General features: G+C 42.8%; 1 protein-coding gene across 3 annotated transcripts in view; it reads left to right on the top strand.

Annotated features, from left to right (window-relative positions):
• Positions 1 to 2,581: 2,581 nt before the first annotated feature.
• The window catches only part of GSN (gelsolin), a 29,242-nt gene continuing 6,671 nt past the window's right edge, over positions 2,582 to 25,152 (top strand). The window contains exons 1-9 of one of the 3 annotated variants that reach the window (XM_067309059.1): positions 2,582 to 2,657; positions 18,388 to 18,589; positions 19,578 to 19,732; positions 20,781 to 20,942; positions 21,175 to 21,324; positions 21,621 to 21,710; positions 22,659 to 22,791; positions 23,202 to 23,290; positions 24,383 to 24,598. In XM_067309059.1, the coding sequence (XP_067165160.1) occupies positions 18,397 to 18,589; positions 19,578 to 19,732; positions 20,781 to 20,942; positions 21,175 to 21,324; positions 21,621 to 21,710; positions 22,659 to 22,791; positions 23,202 to 23,290; positions 24,383 to 24,598 (1,188 nt within the window). In that variant the 5' untranslated portion in view covers positions 2,582 to 2,657; positions 18,388 to 18,396. Of the gene's footprint in view, positions 2,658 to 3,564; positions 3,607 to 16,942; positions 17,160 to 18,387; positions 18,590 to 19,577; positions 19,733 to 20,780; positions 20,943 to 21,174; positions 21,325 to 21,620; positions 21,711 to 22,658; positions 22,792 to 23,201; positions 23,291 to 24,382; positions 24,599 to 25,152 lie in introns of those variants that run through there. The other 2 variants (XM_067309058.1, XM_013939509.2) reach the window with 2 other exon arrangements.

The raw sequence follows: 25,152 nt of genomic DNA, 5'->3' as shown, positions 1-25,152 counted from the left end.
CCTGGTTATGCACAATTCTACTGGATAGTAGAATCAAAAAGTTAGGTAGTTTTTAGCCCATGGAAAATATTCTGTATAATAATGTTCTTATAAAACAAAATGATAAAGCAATCTTTTTCTTTAGTTGCAGTGATGACAGAGCAAAAACATTGACTATTGGCTTTCATGAGTAACCATGTCATTGTTACATTTCTTTGCAATTCCAGCAGCAAGTGAAGGCATCGTTGATAGAATATAAACTGTTTTTGTAAATACCAATACCAGGGTGGCACTGTGTCAGCACAATGCTTCTATCAGGAATACAAGACAGTTCTCTGATGACAAGATTTAGAGAGAGAAAGAAAAACAACAGCCATCTGCGGCCTGTCTGCCTGCCTGTGTCAGATTTACCACAACTCACTTGGAGCAGCTAGGAAAAACTACATAGAAACGCAGTAAGTTACAAATTTAAATCATTTCTGAGTGATGTTGAAAATATATTAGTAGCCCTCATACATGTTACTGGTTCAATGTTTCATGAAAAGCTGGCTAACAGTAAATTAATTTTAAGGATCGTGTTCCTTTCTAGAGCTTCAACACACCCATGAGAGGAATGAATCTGCCATGCATGATACATACCAAAGTATGAGAGTTGTTAAGTCAATGTCTTCATGTGTGTACAGTTATACCTCATCTGCTACTGATACACTTCAGAAGTTAATCACCATGTTAAACTTCTTAGGAGCTTAAATGGGTTGTCTAATCAATAATTATGACTTCTGCTACCCACCTCTTCCCCCAAATAATCACAATTTGTATACCAGCTTCATATATACACTATGCCCAGGGGCACTCACTCTTGCAGAGAAGCTATTCTGGGGTACACTGGAGCAAGCAATCCTAAAAAATTTATCTTCACATGACCCAGAGCCAAAAGACATCTAGGTATAGACATATGCATATATATACATATGTATATAGCATGTCTTAGAGAACTTGCAGGAGGAAGTGGGTTTCTGTGAATAGATCGCAGGAAGGATGTGGCAGCCGTCTTTCAAGGCAATTGCCAGCTCTGGCCCTAACAGTCCTGCTGGTCCTCCCTCCCACCATGGCACTCAGGAAGGATCCTGTGCTGTGCACATGTAATAAAGCATCTCAGACCACACAACAGAACTTATTATGACATTATTAAACCACTGGATCATAGAATGATGTTTGATTAATGACTGTGTGATCTATATGAAGACTGTACTACAAGGTTCTTCTATGCATGCTCATGTATAGACATACCAATACTTAGGTGAAGGTATATAAAAGCAAACAGGAAAATTCATACAGCAAATTAATCTTTAAAACAATATCTGGAATTGGTTGAAGAGGTGGGAAGATGTGTAACCCATTTAGAAGAGCTTAGAGTAGTATATTGAGAAACAGGAAAACATTTGCCCATTAGTGCAAAGTTGTCTGCACCAAAGGCAAAAACCCAGCTAAATCAAAAAAAGCAAGCAAAATGATTTGGGTGTATTTCATGAGATATGGATAAAGCCAGGAAAAAAATATATTCAGAGAAGAGAATGAACCTCAGCGTATCTTCACACACTGAAGTAAAGCTATGAAAGAAACGTGGGGAAAAGATGAGTTGGGAGAGATTGTGGCAGTCGAGGGCTGAAGCGAGGTGAACCGGAGTGGAGAGACAAGTTGCTTTATCATCCTGCAACAGTCCTGCCACAGGGACAAAGGGGCTTTGACCCCATGTGTACACACAGCCGAATGTCACAGACGTGGCTCCGAGCGGCTCAGCGGGAGGCTCCTGCAAAGCCCCGGCCTCGCAGCGCTTCCTTTGCCTTCATGTGTCTGTTGGTTTCTCTCCTGGCCTTTCCACTTCTAGGCGCAGTTTGGGGCCGCGAATGCAGCGCTCCCGCCTCGCTGCAGGGCCCCGCGGCCGCCGAGCCTCCCACGGCGAGGACGTGAAGGGCGGCTTTGTTCGCCAGGCTCAATGCGGCCTTGTTCCTTCGGCAGCAGAGGGGAGGCACAGCGCAGCCGGCCCCGAGGGAGATCAGACGCCTCAGGTGTGGGAGCACCCAGCTTTACCCAGATTTGCCCGTTATCGTTCCTCGGAACTGGCAGCCCGGCCCGTGCCGCCCTCGCCTCGGGGCGATGCGCCCGTGACGTGCGAAAAAGGGGAATGTAGGAGCCACTTCTCCTCCTAGTCACCCCGACGGGGGAAGGATCAGTTGCGGCAGAGGCCTCTGACTCAGGCGGGAAGGCCCGGAGGAGCCAGCGGGAACATCCCGGTAACGGAGTGGGGAGGACGTGCCGCGCGGGAGACGGAGGCGAAGTACGTGAGACAAAATGGAGGCCGAGGGCGGTTCGGGACCCCGGCGGGTGTCACCGGGGGCCCCAGCGCCACGGCGGCGGGGAGCCGCTAACGGCCGCCGCGCGGAGCCGGGAGCCGTTAACGGCCGCCGCGCGGAGCCGCTAACGGCCGCCGCGCCCCCTGGCGGCCCGCCGCGGCACTGTGGCGGGGGAGCGGCGCGGCCCGCCCCCGCGGGGCCGGCGGGACGGCGCGGCTCTGCCCTGCCCTGCCCTGCCCTGCCCTGCCCGGCCCGGCTCGGCGCTGCTCCCGGCGCCGCTCCCGCCAGCTGCCTCCCGCCCGCCAGCGCCAGCGCCAGCGCCAGGTAGGGCCGGGCGGGGAGCGCCGCGGGGGCGCGGGGCTCGCCCCGGTTTTCTCCTCCCCGCGTCCGCGCCGGTTCCGGGGGGAAGGGGGGGGAGGCCGCGAAATCCCGCTCCGCGGGGGCGCGGGCGGCGCGGGGGCGCCCGCAGCCCCGGGGCCGGGGCGGGCCGGGCCGGGGCGGGCAGCTCCGCGGGAGGGTGCTCGGCGCTTTTCGGTGCGCGCCGAAAGCTGTGGGGGACGTTGCTTTAGGCTGGTTGCGAATCTCTAGCTTTTGGAAGCCTGGTAATAAGAAAAAAAGCGCCGGGGCAAGTGAAACGGCCTCACATTTAAGTTCGGGCTCTATGTATTTCATTGTGGCATATGCGATTACAGCAGCGACCCTGGCATTTGATCTGGCATTGTGACTTTTGGTAACATAATACCATATATTTTGTGATGCCTCTATGTAATAGTTACTGGCCTTCAAAGAGTTTGACTGTATTTTCTAAGTTGTCTCATGAAATCAGAGAGTATGTTGTTAGCACACCCCAAAGAAGAATGTCTTGCTGCACGGGGTAAAAATACCACAAAATAATTGGACGCAGAAAACCCAGATGAGTCTGCGCTCCGCTGCATCCCACTGCTGTTCTTGAGAAGTTAACTGTGAGAAACCTGTGAGGAAGGCAGAAGTGGAGGTGCAGAGGAGAGCAGCTGGCAATGGCTTGTCTTTCTCTGCTTTACAGCTAACTTAGGATGTGTGCCGAACACTGGTAAAAATAGTATGAGTCATTATGTGATGCGAACAGTGGGGGTTTTGTTTATTTTGTTCTTTGCCTGAAGTAAGAATGTTTGAAAGCTCTGTTTGAATAGAAATTCAAAAAATGTAGACATTTAAAACGTATTTAAAATGTTTCCTAGGAAGAGTGTTTAAAAAAAAAGTTATGGGGATGACTTGTTTCAAGGAGGCCTCATTAGTAAGTAGATCCTCTTTGAATAAAACTATTTTGAATGTTATTTGCTTTTGGATGTGAAAAATCCAACTTTGCTAACAAGGATGATACTAGCATCATTTTTCCTTAAGTCTCTTATTAAGTCTCTTATTTTTCTTACTGATCATTACAATTCTTTCAATTTTCCATTACCAACTTTCTGCATGATGCAAGTTTATTGGCAAAAAAGATTCCTTTGCTGGGGTATGGCATGGCTCAGCTTAGGGTATTTCTACTCTGAAATAGAATGGGGGGGGGGGAGACTTCTTTAGCGTCTTTCATCCTTTAGGTTTCTCGAGTTGTTTTACAAAACACTGAGTTAATATGCTCTCTTTGTAACATTTGTCCGGGCAAATGAAGTGGTATCCAAGTACCCAGGATCTCACACAACCTTGGATATTACAACCAGTTTCTTAAACTTTCTCATGGATAAGATTAATTCCCTAGTCCCCACTACAGTGTGAGAGATCTAATTTTAACCCATACAGCTACCAGAACGAAGCAGAAGTCAGCCCAGTTTAACATCCGCTCCGCAGGACGGCTGCTGCTGGCGTTCCAGCTGCCTTCCTGACAGCGCTGTGGTACATGAGCTAGGTATGGTCTTATGCTCTGGATTGGGCTCGGCTTTTCATCTCCAAGCGCATAATGAGAATGCTTCCCTCTGCACTTACGCACCAATACTGAGTGGCAGCATTACCACTGATGGGCCCCATCACAGGGCTGACTTGTGGGAGTGGTGAGAAGCCGGTCTCCATGGCTTTCACTAGAATTCTGCATGGAGACAGGGTGTGGAATTGTAGTTACATTTCATCGATCACATAGGTATGTATGTAAATTACCAGGAGAGATTTTTCCAGTGGATGTCTGAGTGTTTAGATACCAATTCATTTTAGAGGAAACTAAGTACCAGCAATGTCCCCAGGAGAATGTCTCCTGTCCTCAAGAGACTAGATATTTTTTCCAGCCTGTTGGAATTCCAGTACTTAGGGGAAAATAGAGAAGAATTGAACCAGCCATCAATCTTTGCCATTTCTAAATGGCGACAAAGCAAAAATGCTACTGTTAGTTTCAACTTTGGTTTTACAGGCACAAATCCAACCAGTTTTTGAATGTTCTCTTTTCATCACTAAAGCATGGGATATGAGATAGCATTCTGCAAACTGGTTTTGTGATAATGTTACAAAGAGGGAGGTTGCTGCCAGCTCCAGCTGAAAGGGCAACTGCCTGACATGTTCCATTGCAAGGCTGTTTTTGTAGACACTTTATATGCTTTTGTGAGGAAGTGCTTCAGCCACTTCTTGAGTTAGCACTGTGGCCAGCAGTGTCACTAAGGTGGATGCTGCTTCTGTGAAAGAGATAAGGTAAGAGAATGGTAAGATCTTCCCACAGAAGCAACAGCTATTTTTTTTTCAAAGACCTGTGCTGAGCCAGTGCTTTTTTTCCCCCCAAGTTCAGATATAAAATAACTTTTTTGTAGTCTGGTTGTTTTACAGAGTCCTGGTGAGAACAAAATCATTCTTAAAATAGCACTGTGATGTATTCAGTGTTCAGGATTTGTATCTGCTTTTTACTGGCATTCAAAATACAAGCCTTCCAGTTTAATTCCAGAGCTCAGACATTGGTGTTGCTACTCAGTAGCAGTGCTGTGAAAGAGGATGTTGGATAGAAATATACAGCTCCACAAGCCAACAGATTTCCAGTCTTGCTTTGGAATCCTTAAACCTAAAGAAACAGTTTTTTTCTTTCATATGAGCTGAAGTGAATAAGTTGCAGACTGATTGCAGTAAAGCAGATCACTGCTAAACACTGATATAAAGTAGCTTGGGCACAATAACTAACTACTGTCTAGGAAGAAGCAGCTGCTCTTGCTTTTTGTTCGCTTTTACAGCACTCTAGGAATTGCCATGTAAATAATCTAGTTCTGAATACGTCTCTGCCTGATTGCTATCAAATGCTTTTCATGAAAAGGCAGAAAATTCTGATGTGGGCAATTTTTCAGTAACAAGTTATGTATTATTATTTCTGTTGATTAGTGGTTGACTGATGCTCTAAACCAGATATTTGATAGCCTTTCTAAAAATTTAAGCTGCAAACAAAATTGCATATATTTTTATTTCATATGCAGTCCCTTTTGAATCCTTTTAAACTCGAGCCTCAAAAGATGACTTCTGCAATACCTTTCAAAGGACACTGATGTTTTGTATTACAAAAAAACAAACAAACCTTAGTTATCATTTTTTTGTGCTTATTGCTCTGTGCATCTCTGTTATGTCATTTTTTCTGCTTCTCACATCATTACTTAAAGTCCTGGTCTTCTCAATCTCTTAATCATTAATTAATCACTTCAGACACTAAGACGACTGAGAGAATTGGAAAGAAATGCTCTGCATGATTAATTCTTTTCCTGTAAAAGCAGTATAATTGCCCGAGTTGTTGGCTACAAGCCATGCTTGAACTACTCTGTCAATATCAGACAGAAACTCCCTAGGTGGGGATGGTGCGCAGCTGTTGAGCCTGCCAGGTTTTGTTGAAGTATTTTTCTGCAGGAGGCTCCACAGAACAATGCTAAAGTAAAAAGCTAATATAGGTGAATACAGCGCTCAGGGCACAGGAGCAGAGAAGCTGTCACACTGGTTCATCTGTACCTTTTCTCTGACAGCAGCTCGTAACAGATGTTTAGACAAAAGAAGAGAACAAAATTTGCATGGGTGATTTTTCCTGGGTCTATCCTTACGGCTTTTGGCAGTTGGGAACTGTCGTGATTAGGGATTTCCTGAATTGAAGGTGGCATTCAGATTATCATGTTTAATAGCCACGAATTAACCCATCCCCCATGAATTTTTCTAATCTTTCTGATCCTACTTGTAGTTTTGTTCTCCATAGCACCATCTGAAAATTAATTTAATTTTATGCCTGCAGAGAAGTACTTCCTTTTTGTTTCCTTTGAAATTGCTACATAAGAATTAGGTTGTACCTGTCCACATAGAAACAACACCTTAATGCAAATACGTGAAAATAAACGCTTGCTGCTTTTAACCTGCACTGCTGCCTGTGTCATTAACTATACCCAAGCCGAAGTCCAGAACGGGGTTTCATTCAGAGCCTACTCTGTCTCACATCCTTCAAGAACTTGTCTCATAGGAGCATCCTGCGGGGATTTACCCTGAAGAATACTGTCACAGTAGAAATAGGTCACAGCTGGTTGTCCCCTGCCTCTGTATCCAAAACAGGGGTAATCAGGTTGCTGCTAAGCAAAGAGGCAGACTGCATAGCCTTTGTGGGCTTGTTCAATAGAAAGGTCTCCTGTCTTCCTAGAGAGACTGCCAAGTAGAAGACTGTCTTTAGTGAAGCGTTTTGAAGAAAAAGGATAGAAAAAAAGTAAAAATGGAGGGTGAGACCATGCCACATGGTTTGTGGCATCCGCTTGGACTGCTCTGGTTATTTGTCTGCTCAGGGCTACAGGCCTAGAAAAGATGGGCGAGGAAAGGTGTTTGTTTGTTTGTTTGTTTAATAAGAAAAATAAAAGTAAATGAACTGGTGGTAAAAGCATCTGAACAGACTGCATACTCAACAGGCCTGGATTTCAGAGAATATGCTTCTGCTTTGTCTCTGCTTCCCAGAAGGTCATGGATGCTGGCAAATTTATAATACTTTCACTACATCATATGGTCTCAGTCCTCTGATAGCAGAACTACACTGATTGCCAGAGCAGATTTATCAGGCCTCTTAATAGCTGTTTGGCACACTGCTAGGTCACTCAGGTTTTTGTTTTTTTTTTTTACACATACCAATATGTTGGTTCATACCCTCCAGACATGGCTACACTGTTGGTGCTTTACTGAGCACAGCAGTTAATGTTTCCCTTACAGTAACACAGGTCCCATTATGTCCGTCACTGTACAGACCCACTCAAAGTTGTGAATCCTGCTGGACACGGCCTGCTTGCCATTTGGTACTTATTCTGCTGATCCAGGTGTGTATCTAGGCCACTGGAAGGGAACTGCTTTGATAATGTACCACTGTTAAATCCCATCATAGATGAAATTAGATCAGGCAGTGTTCCAAAAATGTCAACATTCAGTATTTCGCACCTGCTCAGTGAAGGAAAGTATGGTCAGAAAAATTAGGAAAAGGAAGTAGCAGCTTTTAACAGTAACCTGTGTGAACTATCAGCAAGACTGCCAGATACATATCCCTGATTATCCACTGACCACGCATTTGCCAGGTTAAATAGAGCTCTGACATTTGTTAAGTAGAGCTCTAAGTGCTTCTTTCTGGGCTGCCTTGTAGTGCTTGGCACTCAGGAGAGCTTCATGAAACGACCCGAAAAGGCCAGACTAGAATAGCCATGTTGGATCACTGGTATTCAACAGAGTGCAATGATGTTGGAGGTGTTGGAGTGGTTGATTTGCTGGGTATTTAACAGAGTTTTGCCTGTTCACACTTCTCTCTGGAGAATAACTCTTTTTCATTTCGGTGTGAACTGTGACATAGCTAGTAACTTCATCCTCAGGCAGGATATTCAAACCAGGTTATCAGCTTTTTAATCAAAATTTAGGACATGAGGGTGACTGGGTGGAAGGATTCGATAGTATGGACTCTGAAGAAAATTATTTTCTTTTTTCTTTTACCCATTTCAAAGTGTTCTTTTCTGATTATAGGCTGTGTTGGGTTTTTGATCTTTCTCTTCCTCTTCTGCTCTTTTGCCCACCATTCATCTCCCATTGAGAACCTAAAGAATTGAAGCTGATCTCAGCTGGTCTCTCAGCACAATCGGGAGAGAGGGAGAAAGAACCGTTTGTCTGTATTAGGAGCCAGTCAGTCAGTGGGACACCATCCAAAAACAAAGTTTAAACATATGTTATTTACTGAATGTTTCCACACGCAGCAAAAATACAGCTACAATTCAAAACAGCATCCTTAAAACACTGGAGGAAATGAATCATCCCAGAATCTTTCAGGCTGGATGAAGCTTGCCATGCTGAGAGCTATCACCATTAGGACTTTGCCTTCTCTCAGGCTGTCTGCTCTGAGAACGCTTGTGGTTCCTCAACACCAAAAGTCTGAAGCCTGTTAAAAAATAAAGTAAAATACCTCTGTAAATTGCCAGAGGGAAAACTGTGAACACTTTGCTATGAGGAAGAAGGGAATATTTTGGCATGTCTGTTTATAGCATTGCCCTCCTGTGGCTGTATGCAGTCGAGACGGAAGCTCGGCATTCTGCTGCTGAGGCCTTGGTCCTCGGGCAGAGATTGTGGCAGGCTGGTTTTCAAGCCAAAAACAGTGTTTATGGGAAATTCTGTCCCTTCAAGCCTGAGTTATTAATGCAGTGACCACATCTGCATTTGTTATGAGAGGAGAACTGATAGCAAACTTAGAAGGGAAACTCTAATAGCTCTGTATGTCTTCACATAGATTTACTCAGGAATAGGTATTTGTGAGTCTTCTGAAGAAAATCTCTTCATATGAAGTACGTGAGTCCTGTTTCTTTTTGGTGCCCTTGAGAAGGGGGATGGTGGAGGATGCAGGTGTTGCCTGTGCTTGTGCATGCTGGGTGTAGGACTGGAGGAATTTTTTGATCATAGCAGTAGGTCCGTCTCTTTTGCCTGTCCGCAGGCGAATGCAGGTATCAAAAGCCTACAGTGGTTGTAATTCTTAGCCATGTCTCATATTCTGATCATTCTTCCTGAACTAGAAGAAACATTTTGGTTTTGAATGAATCTATTAAGTGAACTAATTTCTGTTAGTTCCAAGTGGCTTCATGTCTTGGGTGAAGGTTGTTAAGAAATGGAAAGATAAATTGAGCTGGTGTGGAGCTGATTTGGAAACCAGGAGCTCACTGATACAGTGAGTTTCTGTGCACTAAACCTAGGGATCTTCTGCTTCTGCTGCAGCAGGGCCAGGCACAGGCCCCGTTGTGGTCTTGCTGTAGGACTCGGACGTGCTATGCTACATCAGTGTAGCATAAGACAAAATTTCATCTATGTGCATTTAATCACAAGTATTTTTAATGCAACCCTACTATTTGCATGTACTTCTCTTATCTTTGGTATATGCATAGCAATGGTTTGTAGTAAGTCCTTCCACCTGGACACCTTCAATAGTAAATGTTGCATCTGATGCTAAACTTACAGTGCAAGGCTGTGTTTTGTGCTTCCTTTTGGACTTGTTCTAGGCCCCTCGCTTTTGTTTTCCAGCCCTTCTCCTCCAGTTGTAGTGTATTACTCTGTTCTTCTTTCGGTCAAGGATAATGTATTGAACAGACTTACATACTGCTGAGGAATATATTGGCTAGTTCTCAAGGGAAAAGTAGTTTGCATGAAGTTGCAGATCATTTTCCTTGTACATACACAGGACCTGGTGGCTGAAGGAAGAACATCTGTGTCTTTTCCCTACAGCTGACCACAAGCATGTCTTCACTGCCTGCATTAATGTGTTTTGGCTGTCACCACCAGATGTCTCTATGGAACATAATATGTCGTGGTAGTCAGATTTTAATGTCCTGGATTATGTCTCATGGGTTACACAAACACTCCTTTAAGACATATTTTCAGCACTGAACAATGATTTGTATTTGAATATAATTCAGGATTCATTTTTGCTCACAACTGAAGGAAAGTAGTCAGTGGTTTCTGCTGATCCCTACTTATCTTACACTGTGTGTATTTAAGTGCATGATTCAGCTCTCACGTATGCTCTTAAGGGGGGGCTTTTAAACAGTTGATTGTATCAGCAGATTCTCGGCTGCGTATGTTTTGATCAGATGGGAAACCTATATGTTATCCAAGAGTTTCTCCCATACAAGAAGTAATCTTCCTGATTTACATCACTGGAACCGAGGAGAAAGTCAGGATTTGTGTTGAAGTTTTCACCCTTGGTGCATTGGACTGAATCCTCAGTGTTTACTAAGTGGATCATATTCAAATGACCAGTGGTAGAGAGATCAGAACAGAGCAGACCTGAGTTATAACGCAAACAAACAGCTGGAAAAAGTGAACAATACTTATGTCATCTGAGTGTTTTAATTTGCTAAAGTGATTTTAATTCATGAATAATTTAATTTATAAAGGAATTTGAATTTTTGAATACATAGTGTACTTTGTGTCCAGGACTGTTGATCTGAGTTATTCTTGAAATCAGATACCTATTTTAAATCAAGGAGGAAGCTGCTAAAGGGACAATGCCAGTTTGAATTTTTTGGATTTGTGGCTGGTTGCATCTGTTAAGATGTGGCTGCTAGGAATACCATTAACTATACTGTTCCTCCTAGACAGAGAAAGCTGAAATAGCTTATGGGGTCACCATGTTTAGTGTAGGAGGAGGCTTTTCCATGCCAATTTTTCTCATCCCAAAGACACTTTGTTTACTAGCTTCTTCGGGGGATACAAGGAAAGGGGCTTTTCTTTAGTTTTATGTGTATATGAATTCAGGGCTGTCTGGAGACTGAAGTCTGATCTTGTCTGTCATTTTAGGTATTTGTCAATGCCTGTCACCTTGGCAACAAAGTGGAATTTATTTTCAGTGGCTCACTGAAGAGTTAGTCATATTATATACTATTTTGGCAAGGAGGCTGTAAGAAACAGAGAAGTATTTCCTTTTTCAGTATGCACTGCCATCAGCTGTTAACACTGTGCTGAACTATCTTTCCACCTCTATTTTATGCAATGTTACATCTCGATTTTTTTAGTATCAGAACTTGAATGATTCTGTAATATTCATTCTCACAATCTATGTAAATTCATCAGAATTTTTATGGGTCTACAAAAGATTGGAGAAAGAAAGAAATGTCTGCTTAGGTGGCATACTTTCCATGTGCCACAGGTTTACCAGTTAAGACTCAAATAATGTTTAATTACATAAAACTTAGGGTCAAAAAATGTAGATTCACTTCAAAGTGTAGAAATAGATAAACCCAAAGCAAACAAATTCCTTGATTTGTGATATGCTTGACCTCTTTTTTGGCATTATTTTGAGCAGCGGTCTGGAGTGTACAGCTCTTAGGCTGGGTGTGTTACTGCCACAAGTACAACCTGTTGATTTCATTGGGGCTGATCGTGGTAGTAGGATGGTCTAACTTTGCCCTTTGCAAACCACAGCGACTTATGGTTTTCCTGTTGTTGCAGCAGTAATACAGTGGCAACTTACTTATCCTCCTGGTGCTTGATAGAGGAGGTCTTGGATACTATCAGGCGATGGAGTCTCTTTTTTCCTGAGGAGATCTATTATTCCTTTGGAGCAATCTGTATTCTGCAGACAATTTTTGGCGAATAGTGACTATGTATTATCGGTGATAGAGTGAGGGGGAAAGCTTGTCCCAGGCATTGGAGCTGGCACCCGAGCACTCCCGGTGCTGCGGGTGAGGGGACGAGGAGGCAGTGAAGCCAGGCCTTCCCTGGGGCAGCTGTGGCGCGTCGGGCCCCAAGGAGCATGTGCCCCATGGAGCCCCTTGAAGCGGGACACCCGGGAATATGCAGTTCTGTCCTGTGCCCAGGGCAGGACAGTGCAAATCAAGGGCTGTAAATTTAGGCCTGCTCTGAAACAGATGGGAAGAGAGAATTAGCTGGGTGGAAATGCAACCGTTTGCCTCCAGGGTACAAGAAGGATTGGTGCACAAGAGGCATTTTTGCAGCATGAACGCTGTTTGGATAGAGTCTATACTAAGGTTTGCTTTTCACCCCATATTTTAGAAATTCAGTCCTTATTTGAAAAAGTTATTTGATGCTCTGTAAGTATAATCCATTAAAATAAAAAGTACAGCTTTTGTCATCTAGAAATGGTTCCAGAAGTAAGCGGCAGGTGTTTTAGATACTCCATGGTGTAATACTAGTTGGCTGCAGACCTTCCTGTGTGGGCTTTGTTTATGTAGCAAGCTAAGACAAATTAACTGAACCTATCGTGAACTAAGGACACTTGAGTCGTAAATGAGAACAACCATATGGTGATTTGTCCTACAACCATTTATTTCGCAGTCTCATTTAATTCAGCCAAGCTTTCCTGAGAAGCCCTGTGTGGATAAGCCCGTACTATATCTGTGGGTATATACACATGTGCATTGCCACAGTTTAACTGTAACTCCAAAGATCCTCAAAGAAAATGTATGTTTATTTTTTCTCTCATAAGTGGTCAGTTACTGAATAAAAGCTACAAGGAGAGTAAAATATTGTATAGCAGGTTTTTTGAATGTAAAGGAGACTGAGTTCTCTCTCCAGTGCATTGTCAGGCAAACAAAAATAAGCCCTCCTCCCCCTAACACACCCTTTCTTTAAATCAGGATGCTGTTAGTGACATTATCAGACCTCTGGGTCTGTTTCATTTAGAGATTTCTCTGTTTCATGTAGAGATTCGCTTAAAATATCTTTTTCCTCCTCAACACATAGGCCTTTTTTCAGATGTATCTATTTAAATGAACCACTGCAATTGTTTTGTTTTTCATCCACTTTTTATGAGTAGTTTTCCACCTCTTCTTTTCCAATTGCACATCTTCAGTAAGTATCCAGAAAAAGCATCCAGAAGCTTCATTGAATGGGTTAAAATATATATACTCTCTTTGTAGTCTTAGAGACATCAGAGTCCAAAGTGTTGTAAGGAAAGTGCTGTATGCTAATATTTGCTATGTCATCCAGATAAAATGGCTAATAAATATTTATATCCATTCCAGGGTATTTAATCTTGTTTTAATGTATTTTTAATAAAAAAAATGTTAAAATATTATCAATACTGGTTTGTACATTTTGTGGTCTGAAATGCTCTGGCAGTGTCAGAAATCTGAGGATGTTCTGGTAGAATGCATGCATTCCTTCGGCTTTGGTAAGCTGCTCTGAATGTTTGAGGTTGAGTAGGAATCAGTCTGGAGCCTAATAGAAGAAAGATTTTTCTCTTCTTTTCTGTTGGTATTGGATGATATTGCCTCCTAAAAAGATACTTTAGATGGCATTATTAGAAGCTTTAGATGGCGATAGGTGCAAAGATGTGACAGTATATTTGGTGTGGAGAACTAGACATTAGTTGTTCCTTCTAATTCACTTTGCAGTGTGATGGAACAGAAAGAGTAAGTGACTCTGGGCTCTGTGTCCACAGATATGTCTGGAAATGGAACACGGCAGGTTCTTTCTTTGTAGTTCAGGTGGGGCCACACCTGATCAGGTACAAAACTGGGCACCTTCTTATCAGAAACAAATTGAGAGAAGAGTAAAGACAAATGGTGAAAGTGCTGATAACAGTTTATGAGGGGAGAGTACAACTCTTGTGTAGAGTGGCTCTGTGACAGGAGAGCAGGTGGCACAGCCATATAGGTAAATATAAAGAACATAAATGGAAGTATTTAAGGAGGGAGGCAAAGAGAAGTGTTTATTACAGATGACAGGGTGGAAATAAGAAAGATATTTTGGATTGGATACGGGGAGAGAAAACTACCAAGTCTCAGACAGGAGGCGGCAGAAGCATCTGCTGGGGCTTCTACCAGGGCTTTTAAAAGCACCAGAATAGAGAAGATATACAGCAAGGCAGCAATACCACATTGGCTGAGCAGAGAGACCAGAGAACAGAAAGTCTCTCTGACTCTTCTGGCCTTTTCTCTGAAGCAAACAGCTTCCAGCCTCAGGAGGATCATCTAGTACTTTCTTGAAAAACCTGTATGTAAATTCTGCCAATGGTCTATGAGACAACCAGAGTCCCTTGCACATTGTCAGCTTCCCTTGCATATCATGTCTGACATGTTGTGTATTCTAAGTAGGGGGTGTATCCCTGTAATTATTTCTACAGGCTAATGTCCATTATAAGGTGTTTTCAGATCGGCTTGTCATGATTGTGTTAACCACACATCTGGATACCATAATAAGTTGTTGCCTTCCACTGTTTGCTCAAAACATTGGACTTTTTTTCTTAAATTCTTGTTTTTACTGCTATACAGCCAAGTTTCTTTCAGATGATCCATCTGCACTGAAATCCTGTTTTCCAAGGCCTTTTCTTCTTTTCCTTAAATAACTTTCCTTTGCATAAGATGTTGGCTCTGCATAGCACCATTTCTATGACTAAGCTGGACAGTTCTATTAACATCAGCTTGAAATTTGCCTTTTTCCCATGATCTCCAACAGGACATCCTTTTCAGTATGGTCCTTGTAATCACATCTGGCGTATGCCATCAATAAAACATCCAGAGCACAGATTTCTGTGGCTTGATTTAACAATACAACATTTGCTGACAGCAGTAATAGACCATGCCAGCTGTGGGAGTATATTACACTTACTCCCTCCTGACATGCTTTAGCTGAATCGTTACCAAAGAATACTATAATATAACAACTTATTCATCATAGGCCTCTTTCCTTCTTTTGCCTGTATTTATATTCTGCAACTAATGGACATTGCAAGCTTGGATTGAAGGCAAAACTTACAAAATGTCAAGTTAATTAGAAGACCAAATCCAATTTCTTCTGAAATACCGTACATGCTTATGAGCATGTATCTGTGGATTTGAAGTTACTCTAAAATGGGATGCTAACAGGGAAGGTTATCCTAGGTCTTCACCCCCACTCTGTGAATTTTGCAAAGTTTGGCACTATACAGATATTTATTAATAAAAAGTCGAAAGTATTTTTCCATTGGGAAGAGACCTGTCTCTTTATAATGTTATGCAATCCAGTGATCTTGGTTTGTGTATACTACAGCTGCAGAAGTCATTCACAGCTGATTTCCGAGGACTGCTAGAACTGACCCAGTGCACAGTTAGGGTTCCAAAATTTTTTACTGCTTTTCAGACCTATGACTCTCTGAACTTCCTTTGCAGAGATCAGAAATACCAGTAAGACAAAGACATTGTTTTTATTATTTATTTGCAGTTTGAGAACTTGCAGTGAAATTTGTCAAAGGTACATTAACTAGAACAGAGTTTGCCAAGATGAAATTTCAAAACAAAATGCATGAGCTTGGACAACAGGAAGAAACAGTATGTCCTAGTGAGAGACAATGAAAGAAAGAAAATATTCTCGTGGAGAGGGGAGAAAGCACAGAAAAAAGGGTCTGATCTTTCCCTTGTGGAAGCTTTGTTATGGTCTTAAGTGGGTGAAGGGTTTGGCCCCTTATTTAAGCATCTTTTGAGAGATTTTGAAAGCAGGAAGCTCAGACCGTCAGTAGTTCTTTCCAATGTGCGTTAAGAGCAAAAGGGAAACCAGCAATGCAAATACGTGCAGGCATTAGTCACATTCCTCCTGGTACTCTTGTCTGACCTTCTAGAATATACGAGCCCCACACCATAGAGCAAGTCTGAACCAAGACTCAGCAATCTCTTGGGCAGTGTTTGGCAGGCATGGTATTAGAGGCATCTGCTGCTTGCACCTCTAGGAGCAATTCCGTTGTCTGGTAAGAGTGTAAGGCTATCTGTTTGTGAGGTGCCACAGTGGAACGTGGTATATAACTTGTTCTGCACAGTTTACTCCAAACCCTTGGAAAATGCGATAGATTCACTTGCTGAAGTGCATGGAGATGGGACAGAGCAAGCTCTTTACAGGCTCTGTTGCTCGTGGCAGATCATCAGCATGCTACTATCAGCCATCCTGTTGTAATTCCATTGAACCGAATGGATTTGATGGCTGTTAGAGTCATGTCACAAGGTCTTGCTGCAGCCCGGTAACACTGGGTTGTGAAATTACTGAATTAGCTCTTGTTCTTTCACCTACCTATTAGCCTTACTAATGCTCTCTTGGTAACACATGAGCTGAAATACATTGGTCTGTCTCAAATCCCTCTGCTCTGATACAAGCTTATGTGGAGATGTTATCCAGGTGCAAGACACACAAAGCACATAGTGAGGTTTGCTTCTTGCTGCTCTTGACGAGTTCAGAGAGATGAGGGCATATTCCTTCCATCCTCAGATTGTATTGTATAGATTATGTTGTATTGTTGTATCCTTTTAGTTCTTCTCTATTCTTTTTCTCATTGCCAAACTCTTTTTCTCTGAATTCCTTGCCGTCTGGAACAGCCTTTCTGTTCCTCTGCATCTCATCAGCTTTCCACTTATCTGCAGTTTTCAGCTGATAAAATGTTGCCTCTGTTGCTGATGTCTCTTAATTTCTCCCTCTGTTTTTGGCCTTATGACTAGATATTTGGCTTGTTTGAACATAATTGCACTGTCAGCTGTAATGGATACCATATTGTCCTGAATTATTGCCTGTCGGGATTAAGCCTCTGTAAATGGCAGAATTAGTATCTGAGGCTTCCAAGAGGACCGTGTGCACAAACATGTTACGCCCCTATTTTGCTGAGGGGGTGGGTGTGTTTGCATGTGATAAAAGACTGGTTTCTGCAGTGCATCTTCATTAACAGCAAGAGAAGGAAGGAAGGACTCCCTACAGCTTCTGCAGAAGAAGGGAGAAGCCCATTTGCTGTTAGAAATGCTATTTAAGTTGCAGTGCAAACAAAACTTCAATTATATATTTCTCACCATTTTTTGCACAATGGCTCTGAAGCTGAACTGTGTTAGCTCCGTGTCTGTTGCAGGGCTTGGATATATCGTTACAGCAGCTGTTGTGCTTTCAGCTGTGGTAAGTGAATAACATCACAAATAAACATTGAAAAACTTTTGTTTTTACTTGTAAGAGTCACACTCTTTTCTAACTCTTTGTAAGGAGTTTGTCCAAATTTATGGTGGGAATTTGGGAGAAATTAAGTCAGGCTGTCAGGAATCAAAACAGTAAGTTCATTGTTTTCCATCTTTATCTGTTTGATACCAGATTTCAGTTTAGGGATCAGTTTGGTAGCTAACTTGCTATTTTGCTTTCTAGTTTGTAACATTCTTTATTTCTGCCTTGAAAGCCGAGCATATTGTACTTCTCTCCATCAGCTACTATGAACTATCTTCTTTGTCAAAATACTGGATGCTTCTAAAATAACATTTTAATTTTTTCCTTCCTGTTATCTGGTATGACTCAAAGGCATGCTATAATATGTGGACAAACTCCCTTTGCCAATACTACAGAAGTGTTTTATTTCTTTTCAGTGTTACCAGACTGAATTCTTTTAAAGTATAGTTATATAAAACTGCCCATGACATTTGTTAAAAGAATAGATAGCATATTGTTAATATGCGGCATTAGTATGAAAATATATGTTTTAAACCAAAATTGCAATGTCCTTCAAGACAGGATGTTATCCATATTAGTGTAATTCCTAGAAGAGAACAGTTATGTAGAAGTACTGAAGTAATGTCTCCCAGGATTATAAACAGAAGAGTTATAAGAAACATGTTAATCTAACTCTGTGATGATATTCACAACATTTTCCAGAGAGAGACAGATAAGATTATCCGGGTTTTAGGAAACATTAAATAATGATTGTGCTAGGTATACAACATATATAGTTAAAGGGAGTATGTTTATTTCCTAGATTCTTGGAACTCATGCAACATTTAGAGAAAAGAATAGCCAGCAAGGGAATTTGTCTATTATTTATATGCCCTATTAAAAAGCAATAGATTAGAAAAGAAGGAAAATGTAATACACAGAGTAAAATCAATAGAGGTAGACTTACTGACAAAGAGTGGAGAAAAGAAAGTCTAGGAAGGAATAAGTCAGGAGTAAGTCAGGAAGCAGAGTTGAACAGAAGTTCAACAGTGATCATTTGAGAGATTTTGGAAAGTTCAGTGCAAGAGAAAATAGGAAACTTTCCACTTGTTGCCTGGAACAATAGTTAAGAGATCAGAGGCAATATAATCTAAACAAGGGCTTCCCGTGTACTGTGCGTATTGAACAACATTCTCTGTCTTACCTCTAGCCTGTCAGCATGGTGGAACACGCCGAGTTTTTGAAGGCTGGGAAGGAACCTGGCCTTCAGATCTGGAGGATTGAGAAATTTGATTTGGTACCAGTGCCAAAAAATCTGTATGGAGACTTCTTCACAGGAGATTCCTATCTTGTGCTGAATACCATCAAACAGCGGAATGGGAACCTCCAGTACGACTTGCATTTCTGGTTAGGTAAGGTCTGATGGGAGTTCCCTTGCTGAACCAGGAGCCCAAAGTGAACTCTGTTCCTCTCACTAGTGTAGCATTGTCCAGTAAGGGTTACCAGAGGAAATAAGAGACTACAGAAAGAATGAAATTTTATGTGAATATGGTGCTACTCACCTTAAATATTTGAAGTGGTTTCTGCAATCGTAAGTGCAGCCATCTCTGTACCTAGAAGTTGTATTGCGTCACTGAAAGAAGGGCTTTTCTGGTCAAGATGACAGAAGTCCCTATTCTCCAGAGACACTGTCAGGTCCACAGAGAAGATGAGGTCTCAGATGAAAGAGACTACTGAAATCTTTCTATTGAAAGATCAGTAGTCAGTAATTATCCTCCTGTCTCAGAGTGGATTTTTTTCCCCTGAAGTTTAGACCTGCTAATTGGCCTTCTCAGTAAATGTCACTGAGTAACACGGTAAGGCTTTCTCCACATCTTGCAAAACCAAGACTCATGGAACATATCATTGTCAAAGCTATGTAGGATACAAGTATGATGTTTTGTCGTGTCTGCTATGTGTCAGTAGCTTTTCCCCAGAAAGAGTGCCTGGTAGACCTGAGAGGCAAACTGCTGTGGAACTGGTGCCCTACTAATCTCTACAGCCCTCATAAAGCCTGATGACAACACCTTGCTGCCGCTTCATCTGTCCGTGCATTTGGCTGCTAGCAGGTTTTCTCCTAGGACAAGAAGAAATGGCAGTGGGAGAGTTCATGATGCCTGTCAAAGACATAGCTGTAAAGCAGTGGTTCCTCGGGACTGCAGCAGTTATGATGGTATAATGAGCCTGCCAGAAAAATACATAGTTTGTACTGCTATTTGGGGTCATTAATAGAAAAATTTGCAGACCCTTCTGTAAACTAAGCTTTCCAGCGATCTCCTTTCTCCCTAGTACTTTTGCATGGTTGAACATAGAGGCAGAAACCCCCCATTGTCTCCAAGCTGTTGCCTTTTCATTTCTTAGGAGATGAAAGCTCTCAAGATGAACGTGGGGCAGCTGCCATATTCACTGTCCAGATGGATGACTACCTTCAAGGGAAGGCTGTCCAGCATCGCGAAGTGCAAGGCCATGAGTCCTCAACTTTCCTGGGGTACTTCAAATCTGGCGTCAAGTACAAGGTAGGCAATCACTGGGTCTTTATACTGCCAGACTGAATCAAGTCTGCAAGAAATGACATCCTGTCCTCTTCTCAGGAGAAGAAGAGTTGCCATTTTGATAGTTGCTAAAAAAAAACCCCACTCTCAACCAGATGTTTTCAGTGTTGGAACTGACAGGGTGGAGAACAGCAGATCCCAGGGGGATAGCTTTGGCTGAATTAATAATACACAAGTAAAGCCCCAGGAAATTTTAGAAATTGAGGTTTTGTTTTCCTTTGAGAAGTAGAGGAAAGAACAGTCTCAAGATGTCTGGAATTAATTTAAGAAACAGCAATCTGAGTTAATGGGAAACGCCTACCCAGTAATTTAATAATTTCTCCCCACTTACCTAACAGAGTTTGACCTTTCCAGTCTCTTTTTCTGTGCTCAGCCCACCTCCTTGGCATTCATAATATTTCAGTAAAATAGGAGAATAGCTGTGGGAATTACTCTTTCATCCCATTGCAGTAAAATGGAATAGAAGAAGTAGAAACTTATAGTCAAGAATAGTTATGTTTGTTAGAAATCCAGTGGCACAAGGAAAGTGATATCAAGACAAATTCTTGCAAAATACTTACATGTAGTGCTTTTGGGGGAATAACTGAAATTAGTCCCGTTGCCTAAGTTGACAAGGAATTTGCAAGTATCTCTTTATCAGCAGGAAAGTGAATACTGAGACTGGGATAATTTCTGGTAGGCAGGACAAGATACGCATGGAAATACACCCCTCACCTCAGCAGTCAAAACCCTACAAATACCTCAACTTATCATCATCCTCTTTGAATCTGGAGATCTCCAACTGTGTCGTATCAGTATCCCATAGAATAGATACCACAGGAATTTGAAGAGTGATGGATATATTAATATATGAAAGCTCAGACTGGGGCAAACTAGCTCCCTCTGGAAGCTACTGGTAACCCTCTTTCCTGAGAGAGGCAAAAACTGCTCACAGATAGCAAGTTAGTAGGATTTTCTTTTTTTTCTGGAGTAAAAGCACAAGTGTGAACTGATTTTCTTCTTCTTCCCTTAGGCTGGTGGTGTGGCTTCTGGCTTCAGGCATGTGGTTCCCAATGAAGTAACTGTCCAGAGGCTTCTTCAAGTCAAAGGCAGGCGAACAGTCCGAGCAACTGAGGTCCCTGTGACCTGGGAGAGCTTCAACACTGGGGACTGCTTCATCCTTGACCTTGGTAGTGTAAGTACCATGTAAAAGACAGGTTTAGTGAACTTTCAGGGCTGGGAGAGAGGTCTGATTAAATCAGTGTGCGAAGAAAAACTGAAGTGATGTCAAGTGTTGAGTATTCTGAAATATTGTTCAGCCAGTATTTTAACATCTTTCAGGCCTGGCCATACAGCCATCTCATCCAGTTTGGGGGCTGTTAGGCTCTGACACTCTGCCGCTGCATGGTCTTTGTCTTTCCCCCCAGGACATCTATCAGTGGTGTGGCTCCGACAGCAACCGCCATGAACGGCTGAAGGCCACTGTGCTGGCCAAGGGAATTCGGGACAACGAGCGGAGCGGCCGGGCCAAAGTCTATGTTGTAGAGGATGGATCAGAGCGGGAGGAAATGCTTCAGGTTATTCACTTCATCCATTTCTCTGCTGGATAGGAAGGGTGGTATGTGGAAGAAGAGTTGGGATGGGTAGACAGACTCAGTACAGGGTATCTTTACATATCAAGTGTTAGTAGCATAAACACGCTCAATTCAGAGTGATGCAGGCTTGGGCCTCTGCATCATTGGGAGATCAGTGTGTGTTATTTTTGCTGTTGTTGATATGAAAGTTTCTTCTACATGTTCCTTGTGGTTGGAGCATCTGAGGAACAGAGATTCTTGTGGATCAGCTAGCAATGTTGTTTCTCTCTCTCTCACAGGTTCTGGGACCAAAGCCCAGTTTGCCACCGGGAGTTTCTGATGAAACCAAAACTGATACAGCCAATAGAAAGCTGGCTAAGCTCTATAAGGTAACGAGAAACAGATGGACCCTGACAAATAACCTTGTGGAGGGTGGTGATCCTTGCACAGTTAGATGGACCTGGATTGGAGAAGAGCTGATCTGATCTGAGTCCTGCTTCAGCCTAGTTCTACTGTTAGTTTCTTACTAAGTTTTATATATGAGCCTTGGTTACTTACACTGCATACCCACATGCTTTCTGTTGTCTTTATCAGCATTGCTGACTCCAGCAAGACAGCTGGGACTTTCAGGAATTTTTGAGGGAATGGAATAGTGTGAAACAAATGAAGAAAGGGAGTCTTCTGTTTTGTTATCAGGCTTTGTGTTAGGAAGATGACAGGAATAAATTAGAAGCAGTGAGCCTGGGGCCAGACTCTACCCCTTTCTGCATCCAGTGAGCATGATGAAGCAATGGTTTGCGAGGTAATGTTTGCCACCAACTAGTATGAGTGCAGGAGGATGTCCAAGTCGTCTTAGGAGCAACTTTTCCTACAGCAGTCTCTACTAATGATTTAGTGAATGTCTGCTGAGGTGGTTTGTGATGTAGACCTTTATCCATCAGTAAGTTCAGAACTCAGACCATTAAACCCACTTTATACAGGGAGACCTAGTCATAGTTTTACCAAGGCAGTCTTTTCCAGTTTGGGGTGCAGTTGCTTTGCTTTAGAAGATATTTCTTGGCTACTTTTGCAGCAAGGGTATTACTATTTTGGATCAACCCTTCTTGGGTCCCAGCAGTATCTGCTTTGCTAGAAGTTCTTGAAATCCCCATAGTAGATGTTCTGTTTTTGTCATACTGTTGCTGTGTCAAAGAATCCTGTCTGGAAAACAATAGTGCTCAAAGCAGCCAATGCATTCAAGTTGATTTTCCTTCTGCTCCCTGAGTTTTGAACTATTGCCGTGGAGTGGGAGGGGGACAGATGATGCCTGATCTGACCTCTGTACTGTGTTATTGCAGGTCTCCAATGGGGCAGGGAACATGGCAGTCTCTCTGGTGGCAGATGAGAACCCCTTCTCTCAGGCAGCCCTGAATACAGATGACTGCTTCATTCTGGACCATGGCACAGATGGAAAGATCTTTGTTTGGAAAGGTAGCGCAGAGATGGAGGTGAAGGCGGTTATGTATGCATAGGATCTAAATGCAATTACTGATCCCTGTTTCCTTCAAGCAGGGTAGGGGAGGGTGTATTTGGTGGTGGTGGTGGTGCTTTTCTAAGTAAGTACAGACAGCATTAACGATCTCAGGAATGCTTTCTCCCACTGCTTCCCTGGGGCGAAGAAATTAAATTTGTGTTGTAAGTAGAAAGGCAGTTGTGCTCTCATGGCCATCACAGATGAGCATCCAAGTAATAAATTGTCATTTGCTATTTGGCATCATCTTCTAGCTGGAAGACTGGACCCTTCTACTGTAACAACAGGTAGAAGTGCCTGGGACACTTTCTCCTCTGGGTACACGGAACTTTTAAAAAGTTGATCTCTTCTCTCTCTGCTTTCATTAAAGGAAAGAGTGCCAACTCTGAAGAGAAGAAGGCAGCCCTGAAAACCGCTTCAGAGTTCATTGAAAAAATGGGTTATCCTAAACATACCCAGGTAAGGAAGTGCAGCCCACCTATGACCAACCCCCAAACATCACTAAAAACACTTTTGTGCCACACAGGCCACTTACTGAAGAGCACAGCTACTGTGAAGTGTCCCTAGCAGTCTTTCAAGCAGCTCCTGTTTTGGAAGATCTGCTCTCCTGCAGGGTCATTTTAAACAGTATAGCTCCTGGGCTAAGAGCATTTCACAGAATGCTTGAGGTTGGAAGAGAACATCTAGTCCAAGCACCCTGCTCAAGCAGGGTCACCTACAGCAGGCTGCCCAGGACCATGTTCAGATGGTTTTTGAATATCTGCAAGGATGGAGACTCCACAACTTCTCTGGGCAATCTGTTCCAGTGCTCTGGCACCCTCACAGTAAAAAAGTTTTTCCTTAGATTCAGATGGAACTTCCTGTGTTTCAGTTTGTGCCCGTTGCCTCTTGTAATTTTATCCCAACACAACTAATATGTAACATTTCTTTCTCTCAGACATTTTTTTACCTTTTCCATGACTTCTCCCCAAACAGTGAAAAAGAGAGGGCATGAAGAAACTTGCCTTTGTTGTTCTTGGGACAATGATTCTAAGAGCTTAACTCCTCTTCAGCCTTGCTCAAAACTCACCTTAGACAGAGTCTGTATCCCATAGCCTATTCTGAGATCCCTGTTGTTGATTGTAATGGTATAGACCTTTCAGGTGTAGTTACAGAAAGGCTTAAGAAAGGTTGAATAACACTGGCTTGGAGCAAAAGACCCCTTCTAAAGCAGCAGAAGACATATGGTTTGTGATGTATCTTTTCTCTTGGTAAAGATCTGCTGCGTATGGTAATAGCTGGAGGAACTATTGGTTGCTGTGTCTCTCATCATGGCACCAGTAAGACCTGCATGCCCCATTTGGTGTGTTTCCCACCAGTCACTTCGACATTGCTGTTAATACTGCTTTTTGGTACCAAACGCTTCACTGCTGCAGCTTCTGAAGAGTTGTTCCAGGCAATTCTCTGTCAGCCTGAAACCAGAGTTTATGCTACGGCAAGGAGCAGCCAGAGCTCAAACCATGTATGATGTGGGTTAAGGCTGTTCCTGATAGGTTGTCTCATTTGTTTCAGGTCCAAGTCCTCCCTGAGAGTGGTGAGACACCTTTGTTTAAGCAATTCTTCAAGAACTGGCGGGACAAGGACCAGACGGAAGGACTGGGGCAGGCTTACATTTCTGGTCGCGTTGCCAAGATTGAGAAGGTACCTTTCGATGCTGCCACTCTGCACACCTCCAAAGCCATGGCTGCCCAGCACGGAATGGAGGATGATGGCTCTGGCAGGAAACAGGTAAAGGGGTGTCAGGGAGAAAGCACAGAAGCAATGATGTCTTGGGGAACCGCTTGGGTTTACCCACACTGTAGCTGTTAGAACAGTTCCAGGAGTGTTCCAAATTTAACAGTACTCCCAAGACAAGGCATTTTGCTTTTATATTATCACTTGTAAGCAAATTGAATTCCAGGCACCTACAAATGCTACCTGCCCTTGTGCTGAGCAGTGTCAGAATCCTTCTGGGAGGGGTTCCAGAAATGTCTTCACTACCTGATGGCATTCCTGCAAGAACACTGAGATAGATGGAGGCCTGAGACTCATCAATGCTACAGTTTTATAAACTATGGGATATTTTTTAACACCAGAAACACCAGCAGGTTCTTGAGAGCCCTACAGCCAAGTGGTGTAGATGAACTGTTATCTTAACCCTAAAATTGTCCTGGGATGATGCTTCACCAAACAGTGTGGATCCCCACTTATTTTTCTCAGTCTTCCTCCTCCCCAATATTCCGGCTTTTGCCATTGTGCATGTGGGGATGATTGTCTCAGAGCATCTGTCTCGTGCACCTGTA

This window comes from Apteryx mantelli, chromosome 21, assembly GCF_036417845.1.
Source record: "Apteryx mantelli isolate bAptMan1 chromosome 21, bAptMan1.hap1, whole genome shotgun sequence".
NCBI classification, from domain to species: domain Eukaryota; kingdom Metazoa; phylum Chordata; class Aves; order Apterygiformes; family Apterygidae; genus Apteryx; species Apteryx mantelli.
The sequence above is the reverse complement of the archived record's forward strand: the minus strand, read 5'-3'. Positions and strand labels throughout refer to the sequence as shown.